This window comes from Pongo abelii, chromosome 1 (assembly GCF_028885655.2).
Source record: "Pongo abelii isolate AG06213 chromosome 1, NHGRI_mPonAbe1-v2.0_pri, whole genome shotgun sequence".
Taxonomy (NCBI): domain Eukaryota; kingdom Metazoa; phylum Chordata; class Mammalia; order Primates; family Hominidae; genus Pongo; species Pongo abelii.
In genome coordinates, this window is record NC_071985.2 from 33,223,767 (window position 1) to 33,249,961 (window position 26,195).

Consider the following 26,195-nt stretch of genomic DNA (forward strand, 5'->3'; position numbering starts at 1 on the left):
CATATGGCCTGCAAAGCCTAAAATATTTACTATCTCATCCTTTATAGATAAAGATTGCTGACCTTGTAACTAGATTTACTGTCACCTTGGGCAAATTACTTAGTCTCACTAAGCATAATAGAATCATAACTTTATAGACTGGGAAAGAACCTTAAAAGTAATTTTGGTTAAACTCCACCCTATACATTTCTCTGCGTAAATCACCTTTTCGGAATAACTGGTGAATGGCCATTCAGCTTCTGCTCCAAAACATGGAACTAAAAGGAGCTCACTATCTCACGAAGTAGCTGATGTTTATTTCAAACAGCTGTATTTCTGCAACTAATAGAAATATATTATTTATATTAACCAAAACGTTGCAGTCTTTTGACTTTCTTGCCTAGTCTTATTTATGCCTTCTGAGACCATAGGGAATAAGTGAAATCTCTCTTCTATCTGTGAGCACTTTAAAAATTTGATTCTGCTATCATATCTGAAAGTTATTTAGTTATTTGCATAAATATGTGGAGTGTCAACAAAGGAGAAAGAGACGGTGTTCTCAGATCAGAACCTTGCTAAGCAAGCTGCCTGGACTTAGCTGTCACTATTGCATGGATGCAAGGGAGTCACTGCCCCTGGTCCAGCTTTTCTGAGTTTCTATATTTGTGCCTGGGAAATTCACCAAAGAGGGTGGGTTTGCACACTGTTAACTTCTCCCTTTCAGATGAGGCATTCGTATTTCCTTGTTCAATAAGCCATGTGAATATGGCTTTCAGTTCACACAACGTGGATGCCCAAGCCTCAAATCCCTCTCCTATAATTCTGATTCCATCTGCAAGAGAATTCAGATGCTGTTAGTAGGCTGTAACTAAAGGGAAACTAAGAAGCTCAATGAAACCACAGCTCCACTGTTAATCGGGGAAAACCAAACTCCTCTAGAGGGCACTGTAGCACTCACCGAATTCTGTGAACTGAGAACACTGGTTTAAGAGAATCTGAACAGAGACCAGCTCTTAAAGAAAACTGTCCATTCCCTGGGAGTGAGGTTAGCCAGGGGGACAGAGTTAAGCCAATAAAAAGGGGCTCAAAAGAGCTAACTTGTTATTAGAGCTACAAACCATGTTTGGATTAATCTCCGGTGTCCTATCCTAAGTCTAAAGCTTCCCTGGTGCTTTATTCACTATTAATTCCTGTATCCGACAATATGTACTGAATCCTTACTGTGTGCTAGCCTTTGTGTTAGGGACTGATGGAAAAAAACTAAAACAAAAACAAACAAACAAAAAAACTCTGCCGAATTTCTCCAATTTGCCTTGAAGTCTCTTTCCCTTTTATTAATAATCCTTATCTAAAATCCCTTGGCAATTGGAGATCTCTTTCTCCTTGGTTCTTTATGTTGAATGACGTCCTCATCATCCCCATTAGCAAGTTAGAAGACTGGGAGTAACTTTATACCTATCCTCCCTTCTCTTTTCAATTCGGCATCCCATTCTACCAATTTTACTTAACATTTCTCAGGTCTATCCTGCTCATTTCCATTGCTCCTTGACACTGCCCCAAGGTAGCATTATCTTACTTCTGCTCACCTTTCCAGGTTTATCTATCACCATTTCCCATTATGAATTTACATCCAAGAGTACTGAGCTGCTTGCAATTTCATACCCTCTTCTGCTTTTTCTTTTTTTCTCTATTTTTGCCCCTCCCCGACTTCCCTGGCTTATTTCTACTCATCTTTTAATGTTCAGCCCAAGCATCTCCTCCAAGACTTCTACTTAAAATTACCCTTCCCATCCCTTCTTCTGCTACCAGACTGGTTAAGCTGCCCCTTTTCTGGACCTTTAGAGTCTGGATACATCTTTATTAATGCTGTTTCCATTTTTTCTTGCATACGAGATTGCGAGTTCCTTGAGGACCGGGGCAATTCTATATGATTCATCTCTACATCCTTGATGTTTATTCCAGTCCTGGAACATAGCTGGCCCTCAATGAATGTTATTTATGTAAATCAATATTTAAATCAATTTGATAGTACCCATGAGCTGAGGCCCCAGAGAGAGGAGGGGTGTACAAAGAGAAATGTCAATAAATTGACCTATATATCTTGGGATATATCTCTGGGCCTCCTACAGCAGTTCTCCCTCAGATGATGAATTTTCTGACAATGATGTGCATTACTGAAACATATTCCTTTCATTAATAGTTAGGTTTCTTCAACAGTAATAATTAGGATAACAGTTTCTCTCACTGTTTCCACAACTGGAAGAAACTCCTAAGAAAGGAAAGTATATGAAATTTGTGATGTAGGAGACAGAGGCCAACTTCTTTCCCATTGTAACCAGCAAATACTGAGTTATGTAAGGGTCCAAAGAGAACTATCATAGCAAAGTGCTGGCAGAGATTAGTGATGCTTTACTCCTGTTTTGTTTACCATAATGAACTGGTCAATAAACATCACAAATTGTTTATCTATATAAATCTTGACAGATTACTCTTTATGAAATCCATTTAGCAAGTGAGGTTTTCCCATAAGGATGAAAAATGAAGATTTTAAACAGATTGTGGGAGAAGCTCTGGCTGTACCAAGAGAGTCGGTGTAATAAAGGTTTCTTTATATTAATATTACAAAAACCATTTATCCTGGCAAAATCAATATTGCAGTTCATCTTAGTTTGGTGTTTCTCTTTCTAAGCTTAAAATGTCTTTTCCTTTATTATGTGTAATTTTGTTTTAATAAATGTGAAATATATTTCATTTAGGAGGTACTCTTGAGGAGGGATAACTTATAAAATGACATCAAATTTGTAGTTTATTTGCTAAAGAGTCTTGGAAATGTTTAAAATTATATTTGAGTGGCTGAGAAATCTAAAGGAATCATTTTGCTTATATCCTTAATTACAAAATTATCCCTGTGTCCTTTGGGGTAAAAACAGACTACAATTTTCAGAAAAGTCTCCTCCTGTGAACTTCATTTAGGAAAAATTCTCTCTTACTGAAGTCAAGTGATTATAACAAGTCAGATAAGTTGACTATAACAATGGCTTGGATGAGAGACTGTAAAATCAAGAATAGACACATTTAATTGCTCAAAACATTGCGTGCTTTGGCTGGAAGAAAATAGAACTACATCAAGGAACAGAATTATGTTATACACTGGAAGCTATTACTCTAAATGTACTGTATGTAAAATAAGTGTGATTGTCTCAAGAGTGAATGGTAATAAAAACTGAAATACTCAAGAGACACTTATTCATGAGTGGTGCAGTTACACATACATATATATATATATATGTATACACACGCACACACATACATTGAGAGAAGCTTTTCTCTTATTGTTTATGCTCACTAATATTATATTAAAAGCCTACAAACAATAGACTCTACATAATAGCCTATAAAGAAATTAAGAGCAAATCAAGTATTTTTGCATCTATAATTCCATTTTAATTATAATACATAATTTTCTTCAGCTCTAAAACTTAACCTAAACAAAACATCTATTTGAAATGGAATTCTGATGTAATGTGTGTAGATAAAAGACCTAATATAGTTGTTTGAAGGGGGAAAATGTCCTTTTATCATGACCATAAAAAGGGCAAACTACAGTACAGTGGTTTTCAATAAAAACTGTACTTTATTTATTCCCAAGGGGATATTAGTCCATAAAACAAACTTGCAGCTTATTTGGCAGTCTTAGCTTTTATCAGCCTTTTTAAGGGTGTTGAATGATTACCCAAGAGATCACACCGTAAAAATTGCAGTGGGGAAAAGTAACTCCATCCGTTCAGCATCTTTATTAGAATATGTAGGTGAATCCATTTGATGTTGTTTTAAATGTACCACGAGGAGAGTACCTTTTTAATGGTGAGTGGTCTTCTTACATGTGCTGTTTTGCTTCTCTAATACCTCATGGCACCAACATTGCTTATCCTAATCAGTGCCATTGGCATAGGCTACATGTTTGAATAATTCACTGTGAAGGAACAAGTTTTAGTTTCTATCATGGCAAAATGCCACTACTGGTATTTTTACAGGCAACTTTGGATCCAAGAAATTTAAGTTGCTGTAAAGTTATCTTACTATAGTTATGTCATTAACATCTTTTCATAAATCAGAATAATGCTGTATTCTCCAACCATTGTGGATAAATAAGTTTAGTTCATAAAACAGAAAATGAAATATAACCCATATTAAGGCATCAACAATATTTGAGCCTGTCTTCCTCAAGCAATTTTCTTAGTGAAATTTAGTCTTCATCGAACTAACTATAGAATTTTAAGATTTTCAGGGAGAGCAATGATTTACCCCTGGTTTTCTGTTTCACAATTGGATAGTCACTTGAAAAGATAATTTTATGGGTACCTAATCTAAATGTTTAGCTGACAGGAACACTGCTTTTGTAAAAGCAAAATTTACAGTATTCTTAGCTGAACAACTGGATTCAAACTAATCCATAAGATATATCGTGGGATGTAAAAAAGCAATATAATATCTTTTTTTGCAATTAGTTTATAAAGAGAAAGCTTTATACGGGTTTTACCAGGAACAGTAGTTTTATAAAGATCTTTTCTATTTTCCTTTATTTTGTGTTGATTCTTTGTTTGTTTAGCTCAAGCATTCTTTTCAATATGTTGGCTAAAACAAACCATCTTACTCTACAATGCTATTGGTAGGTGTAACTTATACTATGAATTATTAATCAAAACACTATTCTCTTTGATGGTTTATTTGCCTTGTTTTCAGATGTCAGCCTTGTAATTGTCATCTCTCAGGAGCCTTGAATGAAACCTGTCACTTGGTCACAGGCCAGTGTTTCTGTAAACAATTTGTCACTGGCTCAAAGTGCGATGCTTGTGTTCCCAGTGCAAGCCACTTGGATGTCAACAATCTATTGGGTTGCAGCAAAAGTAAGTGAACTCTGGCTCAGTGCTGGTGTGTGAAGCAGCATCATACAGGGGACTGCATCTCGTTGTTTTCTTTCTCCATTTAGAACCCATCAGAAAGGCTTAGTACAATGTGAAGAATGTAGGTAAGAGATGGAAAAAAATACACTGAGTGAAATATGTGTGCTTTTCCTTGATTAGACAATGGAAATGATAATATAATTATGTTCATGGTGGGAAATTTACAATAGTTTTTTGGAGTGAAATCAACAATGAGGTTATTAAAGTCCTAGGTTTTCCCAGACCAAGGGTTTTCCCAGGACACAAGACTTTCAATGGTAAAATCAGGACAGTATTGGTTAAACCAAAATAGTTGGTCACCCACACAAAGACATTTCCAGGTAAGTTATTTTTTTTTTGACAAATAAAGGGTGAATTCTTGTTTATTGTAAGTTTGATATTCTTCCATCCCCCAAATTTTATGGGCACTATTATACCATTAGTTGTTTATTGATATTGTAATAATTAGTATCATTCATCACAGCATATTATTCATCCTATAATTGATGTTTCTTTCTAATTTAAGTTACACTCATTTAAATATCTCTCACATTTATATTTTTAATTCCTTAAAGCCTAAGATTACATGTAAGTATCTTTTGACTTCTCAACATCACTTTCCAGTTCCTTGAATTGACCTCACAAGGTCACCTGCAGTTCTACAATTTCATAACATATTGACCGTTTTCCTATATTTACTTCAAGATCATACATCCTTACCTTTTCCAGAATCCCTAAGAAATGCCTGCTGGGAACATGTGGTAGGAGCCTTCTACAACATATTGTGCTATGCATATTCTCCTTGGGGTGTCCTGAGACTGTCATGAGTCACAATGATAGGAAACGCCACAAGTCATGACAGATCATCACAAACCAGCATGCCTGGAACTCTGCTATCTACATTTAAGGGGGGAGGGAGAAAGATAAGTAATGGGATATTGGACTCCACAACAACTGTACTAGATTTTGAGGTAATGGAAAGCAGGATGTAGCTAGTGATTAAGAAGACATATTCATATTTTGTACCTGTGTAGTTTCTCTTCAGCATCCCGCATTTCATCAGTCCCTCTGGATTTCAGCATAAGTAAAACTGTAGGTATTTATGTTTCTTTTGGGAAAGAACTGTCATAATTCCTTTCATGTATAAATACAGTCTAAACACAAATCTGGACTCCATTGGCCACTTAATTACTATGTGTCATTTATTGATTAGCAATACAATTGATTGCTTTGTACGCAACAAAAATTCTAGCATATTCCTTTTGGATATGAGTTGTAGATCATCATTTATAATGGAATTACAATACCTAATCTTAGTGATTTCTGATTGGTTCTGCCACTAATTTTGTGAAAATATTGGCACCTGCTCTACTTTTTGCTATCTATTCCTTCTTGCATTTGAGACATAGTCTGGGAATTATTTCTCAGGTGAAACTGGATAGTCATGTCGCTGGAAAGCTAGCCTACAATTCTTAGTAGTGGTAGACATTTAATTTTATATTTTATTAACTAGACATTCTTTCCAAGTGTTTCTGATTTGTTAGAATTTTTAAAAACTTTCGCTTTCCTAATGATTCTTCCCTGGACATATTGCTTTTGGCTTTTTATGTCTTTAAAATTATGATATATCATACTAAGCACAGTTCTTCAACTGCTTTTTGTTGTTGCTGCATCTGTTTTAGGTTTTTATTTAACAAAATTTTCGAAACACTGTGTAAAGTTAGAAGCTCAGTATCAGCAGAGGCAATTTATTAGAAACAAATCAGACAACATTCCTGCCTTCAAAGGAGGTCAAAACATAGCTAGAGTGACGGACACTGATAATAGGAGGGGAGCAGAAAAATGTAAATGGTGGGATGAGGATGAAGGGTCCCAGCCTTCTCTCCTGTTCCAGCTTGATTTTCACATGGTACTTGTGTTTGATCCTAGCAGAAGCCAGCCAGAACAACTGGCTTCACAAAGATATGATGAGATTGAAAGGAATGTAGTGCTATCTATTGTTGACACAGTGAACTACCTCTGGCTAGTATTTGTCTCTGTATCCAACAGATGTCAAGAAATAGTTTCATTTAAAATTAAAATTTCTCATGGTACCCCCCCATACAGTTTGGGAACTGCAGGATTATAACCCTCATTATATCTTCTAGGGGCCACTAGCAATAATTTAGTAATATCATCTGTGATTTTTTTTTTCCAGTCGGCTGTCAGGATAGGAATCCTAGGATGTAATTTCCAAAGTGCAAGAGGATTGAATTAAAATAAAGTAGTTAGACCTTTTCTTATAGTAAATTTCCCTATTGGGTGATTCACTTCTTTCCTTTAAATATTGGTTTCATGCTTTCAAAATGATAGTCATTCTTCTTGATAGGGAGCAAAACAAGAATTAACATAAATTAAATAGTCCTATTTTCTGTATGCTTTCCTAGTGAATGATATTCTAGTTCAATCTTCTATGAACTTAACTAAAATTATACACATACACACACGTATACAATTAGCCACTTATTTTTTAATAGTGTTTGTCTTCTCGACACTATTCTCATTGTTATGTATTCATCTTTATATCCACATTTTTTCTTCATCTCTCCTTGCCAGAGAGTCTCTTCTAGCTCTCCTTTTATTAACAGCTTTATTAAAGTATAATTTACATATTATATATTTAATAATTTTAAGTATATGGTTTGATGGACTTTAGTAAATTTAGACTTGTGCAAACATTACTATAATCCAATTGTAGAACACTTCTGTCATTTCAAAAAAGTTTCTTAGTGCTCATTTCCATTCAATCACAACTCCCACCTCTAGCCCCAAACAACTAGTTATAGGGTCTTTGATGAGATAATTTTGCCTTTCCCAGGAGTTTTATGTAAATGAAATTATACAACATTTAGACTTTTTACAATGTATAGGCTTTTGTATCTAGCTTCTTTCTCTTAATAAAATGTTTTTGAGGTTCAGTCATATTGTTGCATGTCTCAGTAGATTCTTTTAATTGCTAAGTAGTATTTTATGAATATACTATATTTTGTTTATCCATTGATCAGTTGATACATAGATTGTTTTCAGCATTCATCTATTATGAATAATGCATCCATGAACATACGGTTACAAGTCTCTGTGTGGACATGCATCTTTATATCTCTTTATATCCTGAGAATAAAAAGGCTGGTTTGTATACTGAACATATTTTTAATGTCTTAAGAAACTGCCAAATTATTTTCCAACATGGCTGTATCATTTTACATTTACATTAGCAATTTATAAGAGATCCAGTTACTCTATGGTCTCAGCAACATTTGGCATTGACTCTATTTCATTATAGCCATTCAGTGAGTGTGTAGTAGTATCTCATTGTGGTTTTAGTTTGCATTTTGCCTGGTGACTAATGTTGAACATCTTTTCATGTGTATTGTCATTCATGTGATTTTTGGCAAAGTATCTGTCAAATATTTCGCCCATGTTTTAGTTGAGTTGTCAGTCCTCTTACTGAGTTAAAGAATTCCTTAATAATTTGGGATACAACTTGCAAATAGTCCTCCCATTCTGTGGATTTGTTTCTCATTTTCTTAACGGTATACTTTAAAGAGCAAAAGCTTTTACTTTTCATGAAGTCAATTTACCAGGCTTTTCCTTTATGGGTCATGTTTTTGTGTCCTATTTAAGAAATTTTGGGTTGACTCAATGTAAAAAAAATTTATCCATTTTTTTCTTAAAGTTTTACAATTAAACATTTACATTTAGATCCATGAAATAATTTGAATTAATTTTGTACATGGTATGAGTTAAGCATCTAAGTTCTTTCATTTTTATTTTTTGACACATAGATATCCAAATGTTCCATTAACATTTGTTGAAATTGCTATCCTTTCCCCATTGAATTACCCAAGCAGCTATGCAAAAATGTGGTTGACCCCATAGCTAACATCATATTCAATAATGAAAGACTGAGATCTAAGATTGGACATAATATAAAAATGCCCACATATTAGCCAGAGCAAGTAATCAAGAAAAAGTAAGTAAAAGTCTCCCAAATTACAAAATTGACTTTCTTTACTTGCAGATGATATGATTCTATATGTGGAAAATCCAAACAAATTCACAAGAAAGCTGCTAGAGCTAGTAAACAAATTCAGCAATGTTCTATGTTACAAGATCAACACACAAAATTAGCTGTGTTTCTATAAGCCAGCAATGAACAATTTGAAAAAGAAATTAAGAAAGCAATTTCACTTATAATGCATCAAAAATTTAACCAAGGAGATGAAGACTTGTACATTATCTGTTTTCTGTGTTTCCAGGAAACCTATAGTATAATTATGCAATGTTATTGCTATGCACTGTCCCTTTTGTGCTTAGCCATGTGCTCTCCAGTGTCTCATGAGTTTCATGCAGGATCTGTGTGTGATCACTCTTCTATTAGGATACTAAGATGGAAGTAATTTTCCCATTAGTATATATTATCTGTGGTAATAAATATATTACTTATTGCCAAATAAGCCATTTATAATTCTTGGGATGTAAGAATCAAGGATGCCTTCCAGCACACTGGAGGGTAGAGGAAATAAAGGTGATATTTATTGAACAATTACTTTATACACACATACACACACACACACCCCTTATCTTCAAAATAACCCTGACAGGGAGACATTATCATTCTCTTAATATAAATGAGAAAAGGTTCAGGGAGTCCAATCAATATTTGACTATAATCATACAACTACCAAAGTTCCAAAGCTGGAGATTCAAGCTCGTGGTTCCCAAAGAGATGGATCTAGTCACAATATTATACTCTCATTCCATAGAAAAGAGTCTGGCATATGCAAAGACCATTCTTGGCAATTTTGATGAATGAATATGTGAACATTTTTTAGGAATTCTACTTCAAGCACATAAAAGTTCAAGTTCTCTCATGCTCAAGATTTAATAATATTCTCAAAAGTGTTGGTAAGTCGTCTAAACCTTCTGGCTTATGAAAATTTCAACTTAAATACCAAAGAGGTACTATTTATTTATGCTGTGGAGTCAGACAAGATTGTGGTTGACATGGTCATAGCAAGTAATCAGCTTAAATGTTTGGAAAGAGCCTCTGTGTGTGAAGAACTTTTGTTGCCAAGGAAATTTTCATGTAATGCAAATCATTTTCTACACCCTTTGACATGGGAGTGAAACATCTATCTCTCTTTCATTTTCATTCATCCCCAAAGCATTTTGCTGCCTTAGAAAATCATCTGAAGGTCAGTTTTGATTGCTCTAACTCTGAAATCTGTTGTGTTCCTGATAGCATGCAGAGTTTTAGATGAAATCACTAATATTCACTAAAAAATGTTAAATTACCATGAATTGCAAGGTTCTTTGAGAGTGCCGTAAATGAGGCAGTTTATGATATTTGTGGCTCCACCAAGAAACAACAGGATTTAAAACCCTAAATTAAAATCCACTGAAAGGGTCAAATGCATTGTCAGTGTTCAACCGATCAAAGTGACCATATCAAATATGGAAAATCCATGAATTCAAAAATGTAAGGTGCTATTCGGAAATAATTCTTTTCTCATGTGTCATTATGAGATTGTTGCTACTCTTTTCCTACGTCTAAATAGGCATATAGACTGTTGGAATGTTAATAGAACAATGCAAATTCCAAAGAAGAAAAAGACAAAAGGAGAGCAGTGAGTATATATCTAGTTTGAATATTTTAAAACATATGATGTAAATATTATCTGCCTTAGGATCAGACTTTGTCTTTAGGAAGCCTATTCATAATACATGGAATTTTATATATTTTACATTCAGTGCTGTGTAGAATAAAACAACTTTTTCTCCGTTTTCACACCACCATCAACATAGACTACTTTGGTGAACAACCAATTCTGCAGCATTAATATCCTACAATCCAGTTCAACTCTTGCGCTATATACCTGGAAGTAGTGGCAGATTCCACAGGTGAGGGCTCAGTCCCCAAGGCTGCCCCCAACTTCTAACACCAATCACAAGCTCCAGGTTATTTTGCCTGTGCTTGTAACCCACTGGCTATAAATTGGGGCTCCTATGACTCCCTCCTTGGGTTCAATTAATTCAGCAGATCAGCTCACAGAGCTCAGGAAGCACTTATTTTTACTGATTTATGATACAGGATGTTACAAAGATACAGATGAAGCAATGCATAGGACAAGACACACGGAAAGGGGAGCTGAGCTTCCATGTCTTCTCTAGGTGTCGCACCCTCTAGGAACTTCCACGTGTTAAACTACCTAGAGCTCTCCCTGTACCCCCACCACCCCCGCCACCCCAAACACCCATTTTTTTTTTTTTTTTTTTTTTTGAGACAGAGTCTCGCTCTGTCACCAGGCTGGAATGCAGTGGCGATCTTGGCTCACTGCAACCTCCGACTCCCGCATTCAAGCGATTCTCCTGCCTCAGCCTGCCGAGTAGCTGGGATTACAGGTGTGTGCCACCATGTCCGGCTAATTTTTGTATTTTTAGTAGAGACGGGGTTTCACCATGTTGGCCAGGATGGTCTCGATCTCCTGACTTCGTGATCCACCTGCCTCGACCCTTTATAGCAACTTCATTGGATAGGCATGACTGAAGCATGGATGTGGCAGACTACCAAAATTACTACTTGAGACCATCACTACAACAGTTACTACTGTTACTACTTGAGACTGTCATTACAAGAATGAATGAAGGGGGATGAAAGCAGAAATGAAAACTTAAAACAAAAATAACTATTTTACAGGAAGTGTTACATGGGGAAGAAAAAGAGGGGTCCCTGCTTCTTGTGAGCAAGGGCAGCTGCCTGAGCTTCTTCAGCCCTTCGTATTTATTGGGTAGAAAGAGCAGGGAGGAGGAGGTAATGATTGGTCAGCTGCTTGATGGATCACAGGGTCATATTATTACTAACAGGCTTCAGATTTGCCTAATCACAAGAAACACTTGTGCCTGGGTCATGACTGCCTTCAGCATTCCTTCTGGGTGCAGACACAGTTTGTCAGCTTGCCAACATCCTGCTTTCATGAGAACAGTTTGCTGTTTACTCATATAGCCTCCAGTGGTATACTGAGTTGATCACGACCCTCATTCTTTCGGCCTTCAACACATGGACAACTTTGTAGACACGTGATTTAAAAAAAAAAAAAAAAAAGGAGTATGATTTCATACTAATCGACTGAGTGGGGAAACCCAGCAAGGCTGCCTATTCAGAGTCTTCTTGGCCTCTCTCTGCAGTATTCATTCCTCCAGGGCATGGGGCAGGACCCCGTCTAAAATGAGGGTCTCATGACCCACAATCAGACAAGGTAGGTCAGAGAATTTCCTTATGGCTGGCTGTAAGACAGAAAGGTAGAGGAACATTAGAGTATATTTTTAGTTTCTCTGGCCTGCCTTGGGGAGAAAAAGGAACAGGTAGAAGCAGAACAGAACAGACAGACCCTATTTTCTGAGGCCTACTTCTGAAGCCTAAAGCTCCCCAATATTGTAACAAAAGACTGTCCTTCACCTGTATCACTCTTAAATTGTTCTGAAGCTGCTTCAGGACCCTTGGATAAAAGACCAATACTTCAACAAAAGATAGGCTTACTGTGTTAGTCACCAAAGAAATAACAAAGGCTATGGAAGTTATGAGCCAGGAACCATGGACAAAAACGTGTGTGCGTGTGTTTGCGTGTGTGTGTGTGGCGTATAAATATCAAAGTGCTCTTGAAATCCTGTCTTAAAATGTAATAATTTGATCATATTATATCTTTTAGACAGAGTTCATATATTATATCTGTTAAACAGAGTTCATCACTCATGGGTCCTGGTGAATTAGCAATAGCTCTGAGGTGGAAGTCTTTGCTTAGTTTGCAGAATAACTTCACTTTACTGTTCCCTACTTTTCCACTTTGCTCTGTCCTCCAAGATTCTATGCGGTTTGCATCAGCAGCCTCCATTGCCCTCTGGCCTTCAGTTAGTTGATTTCAGCTGCTAGGAGGGACCCACCAAACATCTGGAGGGCAGGTGGAAAAGGAAGTCAGAATATTTAATTCCCCACTCTCTGTGTCCATGTAGAAGCAACCTCAAGCTAACTGCATCCCTCCATGAGTGGTCATAGCTCCTGTCAGGTGATGCTCTTCATTCAGTCCTTTCTGTCCCTGAGTTCTGTCCCCATTTAAGCTAGAGATAGTGTGCAGAGAAGAGTTAACATAGCAAGACTGACTGCTTATTTTTAGAAAGACCTGCTTACAAAGTTGGCCTTTGGCTGGCATCTGGATCCCCACCATCCCCAGAACTGATAAGAGAGGACCACTGCACTTAAACATTTGTACAAAGTATGGTTTATGCTTAACACCTGCTTTCCTTGTGGGGGTCTTAAATTTGGGTAAATGCCAGATAGAGGCTGCTCATAGGAACAGCCCCCAATAAAAACGCTGTGCACTGAATTTCTAAGGAGCTTCCCTGATTAGCAACACATCACACACGTTTTTATAATGCATTGCTGGGGGAATTAGGCCCATTCTATCTCTACTGGAAGAGAATTCTTGGAAGCTTGTGCTTGGTTTCCCCTGGACTTCATTGATATGCCTTTTCCCTTTGTTGATGAATTCAGTAACATTTCATTGTAATAAATTTTAGCCATGAGTAGGACTATATGATGAGTCCTTGAGTCTTCCTAGTGAATCATTAGACCCAGGGTTCAGGGTTGGCTTGAGAAACTCTGACATAAATAGCAAAAGAGCTCTGCGGTTCTATACCTGACAGTACTGCACCATCTCTTTTGCCCACCCTTTTGAAAGTAGTTCCTTTATTAAGTTCTCCCCAAGTTACTTTTTTTGAGTGTGCTTTCTTTTAGTGAGGCTTCTAGTGACTGTAGATATTTCATATAAAAATATTAATTATTTGATGGATTCTTTTCTGTACATTATATTTATATATTTCTTAACAAAAAGATGAATGGTTTAAAAGGAAGGTAACACAGCAACCTGTACCCTTGACATCTTATTTAACCAGTGTGTTTGATTAGGTTGTGCTTCTTTAAATGGATGGGGGATTGAGCATCTTGTTTAAACTGGAAAGTAGTACATAAACTGGTGGTTGATTGTCCTTAAAAAGATTTAGCTGTTGTTTTTCTCCTTTACCTTTGTGTATTCTGGGGGAAAAAAGAAAACTCACTCTCAAAAGTAGGGAGACTAAGAAAAATTTACAGTGACAGAACACAATGTTTTCATGGTATATATTTATATTATAGAAAACATCACTTAAGTAGTTAGATGAATGTTCTTATTTCTTATGTGCCAGATAAGCAATCGTATTACATCTTAAAAACACCTCTAACAGGTGATGGTATATTCATATAGTATATTCAAATTGTTTCTTGATAATATTTAGATTATTTAACATCCATAACTATTTATATCACCAAATATTATTCTTTCTTTTACACTGTGCTCTCTGAAGCAAGATAAAGAATTGTGCTTAATGGAATGGAAAGCTTCCTCTCAAAAACCCAAAGATTATGTACTTAAATTTCAAGTTTCAATGGAACTTATGTCAACTTTTAAATTAACTATGTAAAAAATAAATGTTGTGCATCCTTGGATGGTTTCTCAAAAAAAAAAATGCAAAGAAAGAAATGCTTAATGTAAACTATTGTGGTTTTTTACCCCCATCTATATTTATGCCAGCTGCTTTGACCTAAAAAGTTTTTTTATGCTTATAGATAAAAAGCTTTGTTTTCGAGAACTCATGAACCCTTTGTTTATTAATGTCTTGGTAAACCACATGTCTTCTTGATAAAGCCATTCTGAATCAGAAAGACCTCTTTGCTGGATATCTTACTTCAGTTTGCTTTTCTGTTTATTGATTGCTTTGCTAACAAATGCTCTCTTCATTGTAATTTAGCTCCATTCCAGCAACCTCCGCCCAGAGGACAAGTTCAAAGTTCTTCTGCTATCAATCTCTCCTGGAGTCCACCTGATTCTCCAAATGCCCACTGGCTTACTTACAGTTTACTCAGGGATGGTTTTGAAATCTACACAACAGAGGATCAATACCCATACAGTGAGTTTAAAGGTTTGGTAATAGAAATAAATATTCTGAGAATTGACACATTAGTTAAGTTCTTTGGCATTGAGGATAAATGCTGTTGTGGTTTCCTCTGTCTGGCACAGAGTGTTTCAAACAGAGAGAGATTTACAAATTTCACTAGTAATCAAAGAAATACAATAAAAATGAGATGCTTATTATCTGATAAATACTAATGCTTATCAAATTCTCAAAGATGAAAAAAAATGACCCCATCAAGAATTGATGGGAATGTGGGGAAGCTGAAACTTTTATAAACTGCTGAGGTGTCTGTGTGAGTTCATTAGTACAACTTTTCATGTACAATAATTTGTTAAAATCTATGAAAAATCTTTCCTTTTAACATAACATTTGACTTAGCAAACCTATTTTAGGAAGTTTATCTCAAGTGAATAGTCATTAAGTGGACACACAAGATGTCCATACCTATCCTATTTGTAATATCAAAATATTGAAAATGATTCAGATGTTCAACAATGTTTCAGTAAATTATAGTATATGGCATAACAGAATCCTGGTACATTGTTAAATAAATTATAGGCTATGATAGCATATAAACTGATATCTTAGTTCACATATCAATAAATGGAAAATGTTCATGACATATTGTTTAAGGCAGGGGTACCCAATCCCCAGGCTGTGGACAAGTACTGGTCCGTGACCTGTTAGGAACAGGGCCACACAGCAGGAGGTGAGCAGCAGGCCGGCGACATTACCACCTGAGCCCTGCCTCCTGTCAGTTCTGTGGCGGCATGAGATTCTCATAGGAACAGGAACCCTATTGTGAACTGTGCACGCGAGGAATCTAGGTTGCACGCTCCTTACGAGAATCTAATAATAAATATAATGCGCTTGAATCATGCCAAAACCATCCCTCCTCTCCTTTCCATCCTAGGTCCATGGAAAAACTGTTTTCTATGAAACCAGTCCCTGGGGCCAAAAAAGTTGGGGACCACTGGTTTAAAGTCAATACAGTTATTAAAATAATCTGAGAATTATACCATTTTAATTTACAAATACTGGAAGACATAATAAATAGATCTAGTTTTCTCTAATTGTAAATATTATAGAAAATGTATCAAATATTTCTATTATAATGAATTCAAGTTTTTTAATTCTCAGGTTAAAGAACTATTAAATCTGGAAGTGGAGTGCTAACACTCAAGCAAATAGTGTAATTTAATACACACATTGCTATTTCCGCAGAGATAGAACACAGCAACATAAACTTTTGAAAGAGGACGGATATAAACAAGCCATCAAGCCTATCTTTGCCTTTGTAACTTTTATGAAGACTTTAAAGGAGCTTATAGAAATCAAATTATTAGAATTCATTGTCTTTAAAAAACATTTACTCAGATGTTTTACATACAGTTTCCCTAAAGACAGAATGAAAAAAAATAGGAATTTTTACATTATCCCAGCTCTATCTTCTCTGATTTTTGCTTCTAGCCATGTTTAGCTACACACTAGTTTAAGAAACCTCAGAACAGCAATTCCAATTCAAGTTTCTATTTTGTTCTCTTCCTTTAATACACAGTTTTCCAAATTCTACTTTAACCATGCTTAATTAGTTAGAGAACTGTTTAAAGCTGTGTCGCAACACTGAAATTCCATAACCTTCCTTAAAATGGTTAGGAGGATGCCTTGTTTTAACATTTTAATTGACTTTAAAACTTCTGCATCGCATAGAGTTTTATTTTGTATGCATTATACTGGGTTTCATTTTGCACCTGATTCATATAACTGGAATTTAGTTTCTTATGTCCACCCGTTTCTCTTGGCTCTACATGTCTCTTCAGTATTCCAAGTCTTCTTTAAAGTTAATGGAAACTCTGAACTTCATGATGCAGATTGCAAAGGGAAATGAACATCTGTCTACATCTGCCACGTTGGCAAAGTATCCTGAAAACCTGCTACTAGAATGTTTATTTTCTTCCAAATATCAGCGTGATCCAGGTGTCCTGAAACTTAAACTTTTGTGACAGAGAAAGAGAGGAGTTGTAAAAATATTGAAAATGATTTTGAAGATGACAGTACCACTGGTTGAGTTATTTCTGAAGTTGTGAATTAGGGTCACCCTACTTTCCATACAGCTTAATGAAATAGCAAAATTAAACTTAAAACTATCAATGATATTATTCAAGCCAGAGGCATGATTTCCATAGTAACATATTGTGATCTATTTTATAGTCCATCACATGTTAGTACAACACTGGCTGTTTTTGACGATTGCACTAATACGGAATCCAAATAACATTTTCTTACATAATAAATGTGTATTCATTCACTAATCAGACATTTATATAATCCTATTAAACAAGGCATTATTTCCTTAAACCATATTTTTCATTAAAAAATGCCACTTCTGGCATTTCTTGACAGTCACTGTAATTAATGATGTGAAAATTATCTGCATGATGGCATTTGAACAGTAAGAACAATTGGTTAACACTGTCAGAACTTTGTATCATTCTAATAATAGCCTCATGTTTCTTGCTCTATTTCTAGTGCGTGGCTAGCATGTGTAACATGTAAAGGAAACACTACTTATATTCAGCTGGATGAACAAATCTTTGGGTTAAATAAAGGCATTAGGAATTATAGGTGGAGAATCATTGAACTTTTCAAAGAAAATTAATAGTGTTGTCTTCCAAGCAAGTTTGATAGTTTGTTTGAGACCTTTATAGAATTCTTTTTTAGAATGGAAACTTTTTCTAGCTGGCCTAATGTACTATGGGATTCTCTAAGACATATTTTCCTTCCTAGGATCATGATATCCTGGTGTACCATCTTTAAAGCTTTCAAATTATTTATTATTATAATAGCATGCAAATAATGGTGAATAATTTTAAAGATTGTGAATAATTAACTTTAAAAAACAAGGTATATCTTTACGTTTTATTTAAGGTAGAGGTCAAGCTAGCACTTCAGGAATCATACATAATCAGCCCTAACAGTATCTCTATTGTAGCCCCCTTCTGGTTTGCTCATAGGTATCTTACATGTCATGGGAAGGAAGTGAATAGTTATTGGAGGAAATAGCACTCTTGTGTTAGTGTTGTAGGTTTAGGGAGTGGACAGTAACTCATACTGTTTTTTGGTGTTGTTCCTATTTGAGTTTGGAATCAAAGGAGCACTAGACATAGTAGGCAGATCAAATTTAAAAATAAAAACGATCTTCATTACTGATGAAAGTCAGATTAGAGACTATATCCTTTTTCCTGCAGGAAGACAAATTAGAAGAGAGAAAAATTAATGGGCTGATCTGCACATAATTTGCTCCCTACACCCTGACTCCCCAGATTCACAGTCAGATGAGTTGTTCCTCATTTGGGATGGCATGAATGGGGAGATAGCCCTTAAATGTCACTTTAGAGAAATCCTTGCACGGGAACTAGAGGGTGATTATTTTTACATGTGACAATGACTTCTATCACCTACAGATATTAACATAGTTTAAGCTTAGAATTTTAGACAACCAAATATTTTAATGAGCCCTGGGATTTCATTTCTACTCTTATTCATTTCCATCTTTAAAATTATAATTTATAATCTCATACTACATCAAGGGATCAATGTAACAAGTGGTAAGATGATTCAGTTAGCTCTGAGAGGAATAAATGAAGAAACATAAGATATAGAGACAGGATGAGAAAACAGAAGAGAAGATGACAGGCAACTGTTTTTATAAGGCTCTTAATATTCTTAATGCAGTAGTTTCCCTGCATTAATATATATATGTTATATATATGTATGTATATACGTATATACATGTATATATACATGTATATATGTATATACATGTATATACGTATATACATACATATATGTATGCATATATATATAGTTTAATACTATTTGTTGTTTTAGGAATCCACTGGAGATCTTGGAATGTATCTCCTGTGGATAAGAGAGGACTACTATATTCTTTCCTGAAACAATAGATCAAATATGTATAGAAAAATCATTCATGTGTTTAATAAAATTTTGTTCAGTGCTTATTCCAGATCAGAAACTGTATCAGTCACTAGAAATACAAAGATGAAAGGAACAGTTCTCCTTACTGAGTGGGGAGACATATAAGTAAATTAAGTAACAACAGAATATATAAATGTTGAACCAGAGTAAACTTGGGGTGTTAAGGAAGCACAGGGTGGCTTGGGAGGTGTAGGAAATGTAACCGCGCCTGTGGTGGCAATGATGATGATGGAGAACCACTGAAAGCTTCCCAGTAAGGAAGGAATATGAGCTGAATTAGCCAGATACTGTAGCTGACGAAGAGTGATGGTCATGAAATACATTTTGTATTAAAAGACATGGAAGTATATGAGAAAATAAGGTATATTCAGCAATCTTGGGGAGTTCCATGTAGCTTTGGTAGGTGGTACACTGGGGGACTGCTACAAACCAGGAGGGTATCAGCCAAGATCACAAATCAGTGCTGAGTCAAGGACTGTAAATGGTGCTCTGAAAATGCAGAAGTCTGCAGTAACAGCAAATTTTCAAACTCAGAGTTAAAGATCCGTACCCCAACCAAGGAGAGCAACTATCTTGAGATAAGCACTCTTTTAACCTGAGTATTATTTTTTTTGTTATGGTATCATTAATGGGTATCCTATTCATACCCTTTCAAATGCTTTTATTTATTTCACACTATAAATTGCCTTATATGATATTCCTACACAAATGCATATTTCCATCCCAATTCTATGTGATTCTAATTTCTTATTAAGTGGACTGCTCTTGTATAATACATTCTGATCTATTAGGATTATATTCCATTTTTCAGATGCTACAAACATCCAGCAAGTACTGTACTTCTTTTAATTGTCATCAGGTTATAAGTCTTCCAACTTCCAGTTTAAGCTTATGCCAGACAATCTTTTGGAATATTCAGCACTGAAATTTATTTTTGTCTTTTAGGTTTTGGCTTTTGGCATGTTAAATAGATTATTTTCCATCATTGTTCTAGCCTTCGGTGATTTTTCAAATTTTGTTCATATTTTCAACAGCCTTATTGTGGGATAAGGGTAACTTTAATCTAATCTAATAAATATTTATCGAAATAACAATGAGCCACAGCTGCACACTCTCTAGAAAGTCTGAATCTCAGCCCTAGGGGACTTTTCCAAATATGATCCTTCTTTGGGTGCTCTGCCTTAGCACTAAGGATGGTGACTTTCCCCTGTCTCTTCTATTCCTATATTCTTTAGAGTTTTCTGTACCACTTAGGAAGTTAAACCATGTTGTAGTCAATCATTCTTTATAGTAAACGTTCCTTGTACAAATTACTCTGTGGTTTCTATGTCCTGATTTTACTCTAATACAATACTTAACATATTTTCATGAAGAATTTGCAATGACATGTGCAATAGAATGACAAAACCATCTTTCATTCAGATACTCCCTTGTATTGTTCAGTCTTTAATTATTCCCCTCCCTCAACCACCATGACATTTGGGGGAAGGGCAGCTTCCCTCTGGCCATTTGCAGAAGGCCCTTCAGAGGATGCAGGCTCATTTGTAAGGTGTAGCTGGCCAGATCTCAACCCTTGGCATTCTCATGGCATCAATGTCTGATGCATGAAGCTGGTGAACACGTGTTCATTCTCAGATTGGTCAGGGCCTCCTGAACACACTATTATTTTAGTCTTCCCTAGGCTCTTGCTATTGCTGAGGAATTTCTGAGATTTTTTTTTTTTTTTTTCCATTTCCTACATCTACCGTTTGGCCCTCTCAGAGGTGGAAGGGTCACTTTGTCCCAGCCACAGAAGGTCCTATAGTGGGCTCACTGGCTGTCAACACTGCACCCTCACTGTTCAAGAAACCAAGAAATTCCTGCACTGGGCTACGTCAAGATGGCGGCGTCCACCTTAAACCCCCTGCTGAGGTGGCTTCCTAACCTTTCTCTCTTCCGAGGTGCCCACGGAGTTCAGGTTCCCCTCTAGACTCTTGGCACCAAAGCTCCCGCTCAGAAGGATTCTTTGTCCCCAGTTCCCATTTCGCCTTATAAGAGTGAACCCTGGAAATATCTGGAATCAGAAGAATACCAGGAGCGACAGGTTCTCGCCCTATCTGGGCTGACTACCACAGCAACCACAAGGGTGGTATACCCCCACAGCGGACTTGAAATACATAGATTTGCAGGAATAAAATTGCTGGGAATCTCTGCCCCATCTGCCAAGATCACATGCTGTGATCTTGCAAGTTTGTCCGTGGGTATCATCTTCCATGCTCCATACACAGGAGTCTGCATAAAGCAGCACATGAGGTTGACACGTGCCATTCAGGAAGCCAGGGATCATGGTCTGCTCAGGTACCACATGCCCCCAGGTTGAAACCTGGGACCTTGACTTCAGTACCTCTCACGGGACTGTGAGTGCTCTTCCGCCAGCCCCCACCCTGATCTCAGGCGACCCCTAGTACCCATGGTACAACTGAAAACAGCCACCAGAGAGAGAACTGTCTTACCTTCCTCAGCTCTATCAGGGTCATCTCTGATAAGACAGTGGCCCTCACCTGAGTCAATGCCCAAGGCGTCCCCCACAACACCAGCGGAAGCCTCCTCCACTGAGCAGTCAGACCCCAGAGTGCCCTGTAGGAGCTGTAGACTGGGAAGAAGGGCCGGGTGTGGTGGCTCATGCCTGTCATCCCAACACTTTGGGAGGCTGAGGTGGGCGGATTGCTTGAGACCAGGGGTTCAAGACCAGCCTAGGCAAAATGGTGCAACCCCGTCTCTACAAAAAATACAAAAATTAGCCGGATGTGGTGGGCACCTGTAGTCCTGGCTATTCTATTCGGGAGACTGAGGCAGGAGAATCGCTTGAACCTGGGAAGCAGAAGTTGCAGTGAGCCGAGATTGTGCCACTGCACTCCAGCCAGGGTGACAAAGCCAGACCTGTCTAAAAAAAAAAAAAAAAAAAAAAACTGGGAATGCCTAGGTTTACATGATGGGTTATCACCCTGAAGAGTTGTGTCTTTTGTGGCCAATGGCAGATCCAGGAAAGAAATGAAAGTTGCTGATGGGGATAAATCTAGGCTGGGGGAGAGCAATACAGATGTGTATGGGAAACCCCAACCCCTATATATTGTAAATAGATGGACTAGGCTAAACATTGTTACTGTTTCAGTCGTCTGCAAACTCAGCTTTTCCACAATAAAGCTCTATCTCTTGTCAGAAGGAAGGAAGGAAGGAAGGGAGGGAGGGGGAAGGGGAAGGGGAAGGGGAAGCACATAAATATGCTGGGACCTTCATCTTGCTATAGGGCACCTCTGCTTAATGGAACCCTCCTCCCATCTCCCATACAAACAGCCCCATGGGGGAGCAGGCAGCAGCCTCTCTGGCATTAGTGTGTTTCACAGTCCTACAATGTGTTTCCTGTCCCTAGAGAACAAGGATTTCCAGCCACGTGCCTAATCACCTCCACTCTCTATCTTATTTTTTAAAAACCTCTTTGTAGCTGCTTCTCTCTGCCCTCACAATCCTTCATGCATAGAAGTCCTGCTTATCTAAAACTTCTGTTGTGTAAATTCCTCATGGCTGATAACAAATGTCTCCAAAATTTAGCAGCTTAAAACAATAAACGTTTCTAATTTCTGTAGGTCAGAAAATAAGAAAATTTTCCAGTCAAGATGCTGGCCAGGTGACAGATTTACCCCTTGGTGGTAGTTTACTGACCCTTAGTCTGGTGTGTTTAGTGTTGAACAAGCAAACCAGTTACATAGAGGAAACATAGTTACTTTTCTGTTTTGGAGAACCGCAAGGACTTTGTCTTAGACCTTCTAACAAAAGGACACTATGAAAAGCAAAAGAAGAACTAAAACAAACATCTAAACATTCTTTATTACGAATGACACTTTCTTATGTTATACTCAGTAATAAAAACAATCAACTGGTATTTACATTATTTCAATTTTAAAAATATGAGATGTATCCTTAATCAAAAGAGTAGATTGGTGTAGTTTATGTAATTAAATAATATGATAGGAAAGCAGTTAGCAATGATTCTTCATCAACTTGTGAAATGTAATGTAACTTTGTTTTTTTTTTTCTTTCATTTCAGGTATTCAATACTTCTTAGACACAGACCTGTTACCATATACCAAATATTCCTATTACATTAAGACCACCAATGTGCATGGTTCAACAAGGAGTGTAGCTGTCACTTACAGGACAAAACCAGGGGTTCCAGAGGGAAACTTGACTTTAAGTTATATCATTCCTATTGGCTCAGACTCTGTGACATTTACCTGGACAACACTCTCAAATCAATCTGGTCCCATAGAGAAATATATTTTGTCCTGTGCCCCTTTGGCTGGTGGTCAGCCATGTGTTTCCTACGAAGGTCATGAAACCTCAGCTACCATCTGGAATCTGGTTCCATTTGCCAAGTACGATTTTTCTGTACAGGCGTGTACTAGCGGGGGCTGTTTACACAGCTTGCCCGTTACAGTGACCACAGCCCAGGCCCCTCCCCAAAGACTGAGTCCACCTAAGGTGCAGAAAATCAGTTCTACAGAACTTCATTTAGAATGGTCTCCACCAATGGAACTAAACGGTAAGAATCCAAGGCCAAGATTCCCCTTCTTGGGCAAGACATGAATGAGAATCCATTGTAATTGTGCAATTAGGAATTTGGCAATTGTATTCCTTTTTATAACTGCACAATATAATAATTGAGAAACAGTTTCTAAAGATATAGGATAGTATTTTTCCTGGTTAGTGGAACAAGTGTATTTCTTCTAATCTAATAACAAATTCCATTCAATTAAATTGCCCCTTAAAAGGCTAATATTATCTTTGCTCTTAATGACATCTGCCATAACACAAATGATGTTTATAATTTGAAACTCACTTATGAAATGCATTATATTTGACTGTGTCACAAGTTAGGGCACCCACAAGCAGTACATCTTCTCTTCTAAGCGAGAAAAATATATAAAATAATACAAAAAATATGTATATAAGCTAACTGACTCCATTAAGTTAATTTTTGCATTCATGCAATTGAACCCTTGGTTATATAGGCCAGACACACATTCACAGATTTTTAATCATTTATATCATGTACATATTATAGCAAAATCTTTCTTTAGATTTGTAAAGTTATTTGGTAAAACTGGGTAGAAATTGACTATAACATTTATGCAAACAGGGCTTATGTTAAACAAGTTAAATTAAAACCTCCAAATTTGAAAGGATACAGACCAGAGCTATAATGATCAAATTCCCCAAAAGAACTGGCCATTCTTAATAGAAATTGTCACCATCAATTCTGAAGAAGATTGAATTTACCTATGATAAAGTGTAGTTATTTTTTGTCTGTATGTTATCCATTTTGGTTGGTTTTCCTCATGCGTATGCCTTTAATAGTATTTTATACATTCATCTATATATCAGTTCGTTGTCTTCTATGTACTTGTCATGTAGATTACTAAACTACTAAATCACTACATTTTGAATGCTAAAGAAATTGACAGTAATCTAATTAGAAGGACAATGAAAATCCAGCACTCTTTAACTGACCTGTCCCTACCGTACCCCTAAAGTAACCCCTTTGTCTGATGAGTTACCTAGGTTCACTATTTAATTTCTCTAGGAATAATTATAAGATATGAACTATACATGAGAAGATTGAGATCTACTAAGGAAACCACATCTGAGGAAAGTCGAGTTTTTCAGAGCAGTGGTTGGCTCAGTCCTCATTCATTTGTAGAATCGGCCAATGAAAATGCATTAAAACCTCCTCAAACAATGACAACCATCACTGACTTGGAGCCATACACCAAGTATGAGTTTAGAGTCTTAGCTGTGAATATGGCTGGAAGTGTGTCTTCTGCCTGGGTCTCAGAAAGAACAGGAGAATCAGGTAAAGATCAATGCTTTAAGTTCTACTTTTAAAACCTCTGAATGCAAATGCTTCCTCAAATTAAAGTCAAAGTACTGTTAAAGTACATTTTGAAAAGCAAGAATTAGAAACTTCCATAGATCAAGGAAAATTTTCATATATATGGATTTGTTACATAAACAACTCAAGGTCATAAAGTACTTGCAGCAAGTTTTAGGGGGCAAAAGTAAATGCTTTAGTTATTAATTCATGGGGCGAAAATGGCTTAACTATAGTTATAGTCTTCTGGGAATGTTTGTCAAAAATAGCATTTGGTTTCCACTCCTGAAGTGGATTGGACACATGTCTCATCTTGCTCCATATACAGCATAATTTATGTTCAATGAAAGAGATGACTGTCACCAATTCCACAAATTTGTCTTTGTTTTTATTTATCTTTCCAAAATAAATAGTTTAGATACTAGATTGTACATAATGACAGAATCCTGGACATCAAAATCTATAATTCACAAGTGTATTTGTAAGCAGATGGCATGATGATAAGGAAGGAGGACAACATATCTAAATTTTAGTATCTTCATTAAGGCAAAAATTTTTAATCCTCCACTTTATTTTTTATATTAAAACACTTCAAATTTCATGAGCCTTTAAGAAAAAAAAATACACTTTTGTTATGTGTTTAATCTGTAGATATCAAAGAAACCCAAGCCCTGATCTAAACTTGACCTGTTAGGAATATGGAGGATGAGGGTAGCTTTAGGTTGATGTCCAAGGGAATCATTTCATGAATAAAATACGCATTGTGCTTGAGCATCTCTTAATGACTACCAGCCATCTTGGACAAATAATAGAGCCATGATAGCACAAGTGATGAGGCATGGCATTCTGGAAGGGGAAAATCAAGGTCAGAAATGAAAAGTAACGGGTGAAACTGCAATACTGGTCCCTCATAATCTTATGGGTCACTAGCTAATGAAAGTGCAATGAGTTCCTTTGATAATACACCTTTGGTTAGCACATTTAAAATCCCTGTAAAGAGCTCAAGAGTGGCAGGGGGGAAACGCATGTGTATGTAACCTGAACACTTCAATAAAAATTTAACAAAAACTTTGCGACATTCATTGGGGTTATTTAGAATACTTTAGGTTTACCTCTTTCTGAAGAATAATATTCAGCCAGCTGCATTGGATTGGCTCAATGACATATTTCCCTACGTGGGAAATCCAGTACATCATCACGCATTTTTCTGAACTTTTTGAACTGAGATATTCTATTTTTGTGACTTCTTTTAGATACTCGTAAGACTTATAATTTCCTATCTAACTATCCACTTTACTATCATTATGAACACAAGCAAATTC

General features: G+C 36.5%; 1 protein-coding gene and 1 pseudogene across 1 annotated transcript in view; both read left to right on the forward strand.

Moving 5' to 3' along the window:
* Positions 1-26,195, forward strand: part of USH2A (usherin) — an 827,758-nt gene that overhangs the window by 234,384 nt on the left and 567,179 nt on the right. The window contains exons 16-19 of the mRNA XM_024239307.3: positions 4,723-4,886; positions 14,802-14,960; positions 23,050-23,544; positions 24,586-24,855. Of these exons, the coding sequence (XP_024095075.2) occupies positions 4,723-4,886; positions 14,802-14,960; positions 23,050-23,544; positions 24,586-24,855 (1,088 nt within the window). The remainder of the gene's footprint in view (positions 1-4,722; positions 4,887-14,801; positions 14,961-23,049; positions 23,545-24,585; positions 24,856-26,195) is intronic.
* LOC100434203 (small ribosomal subunit protein mS40-like) lies at positions 20,845-21,858 on the forward strand (annotated as a pseudogene).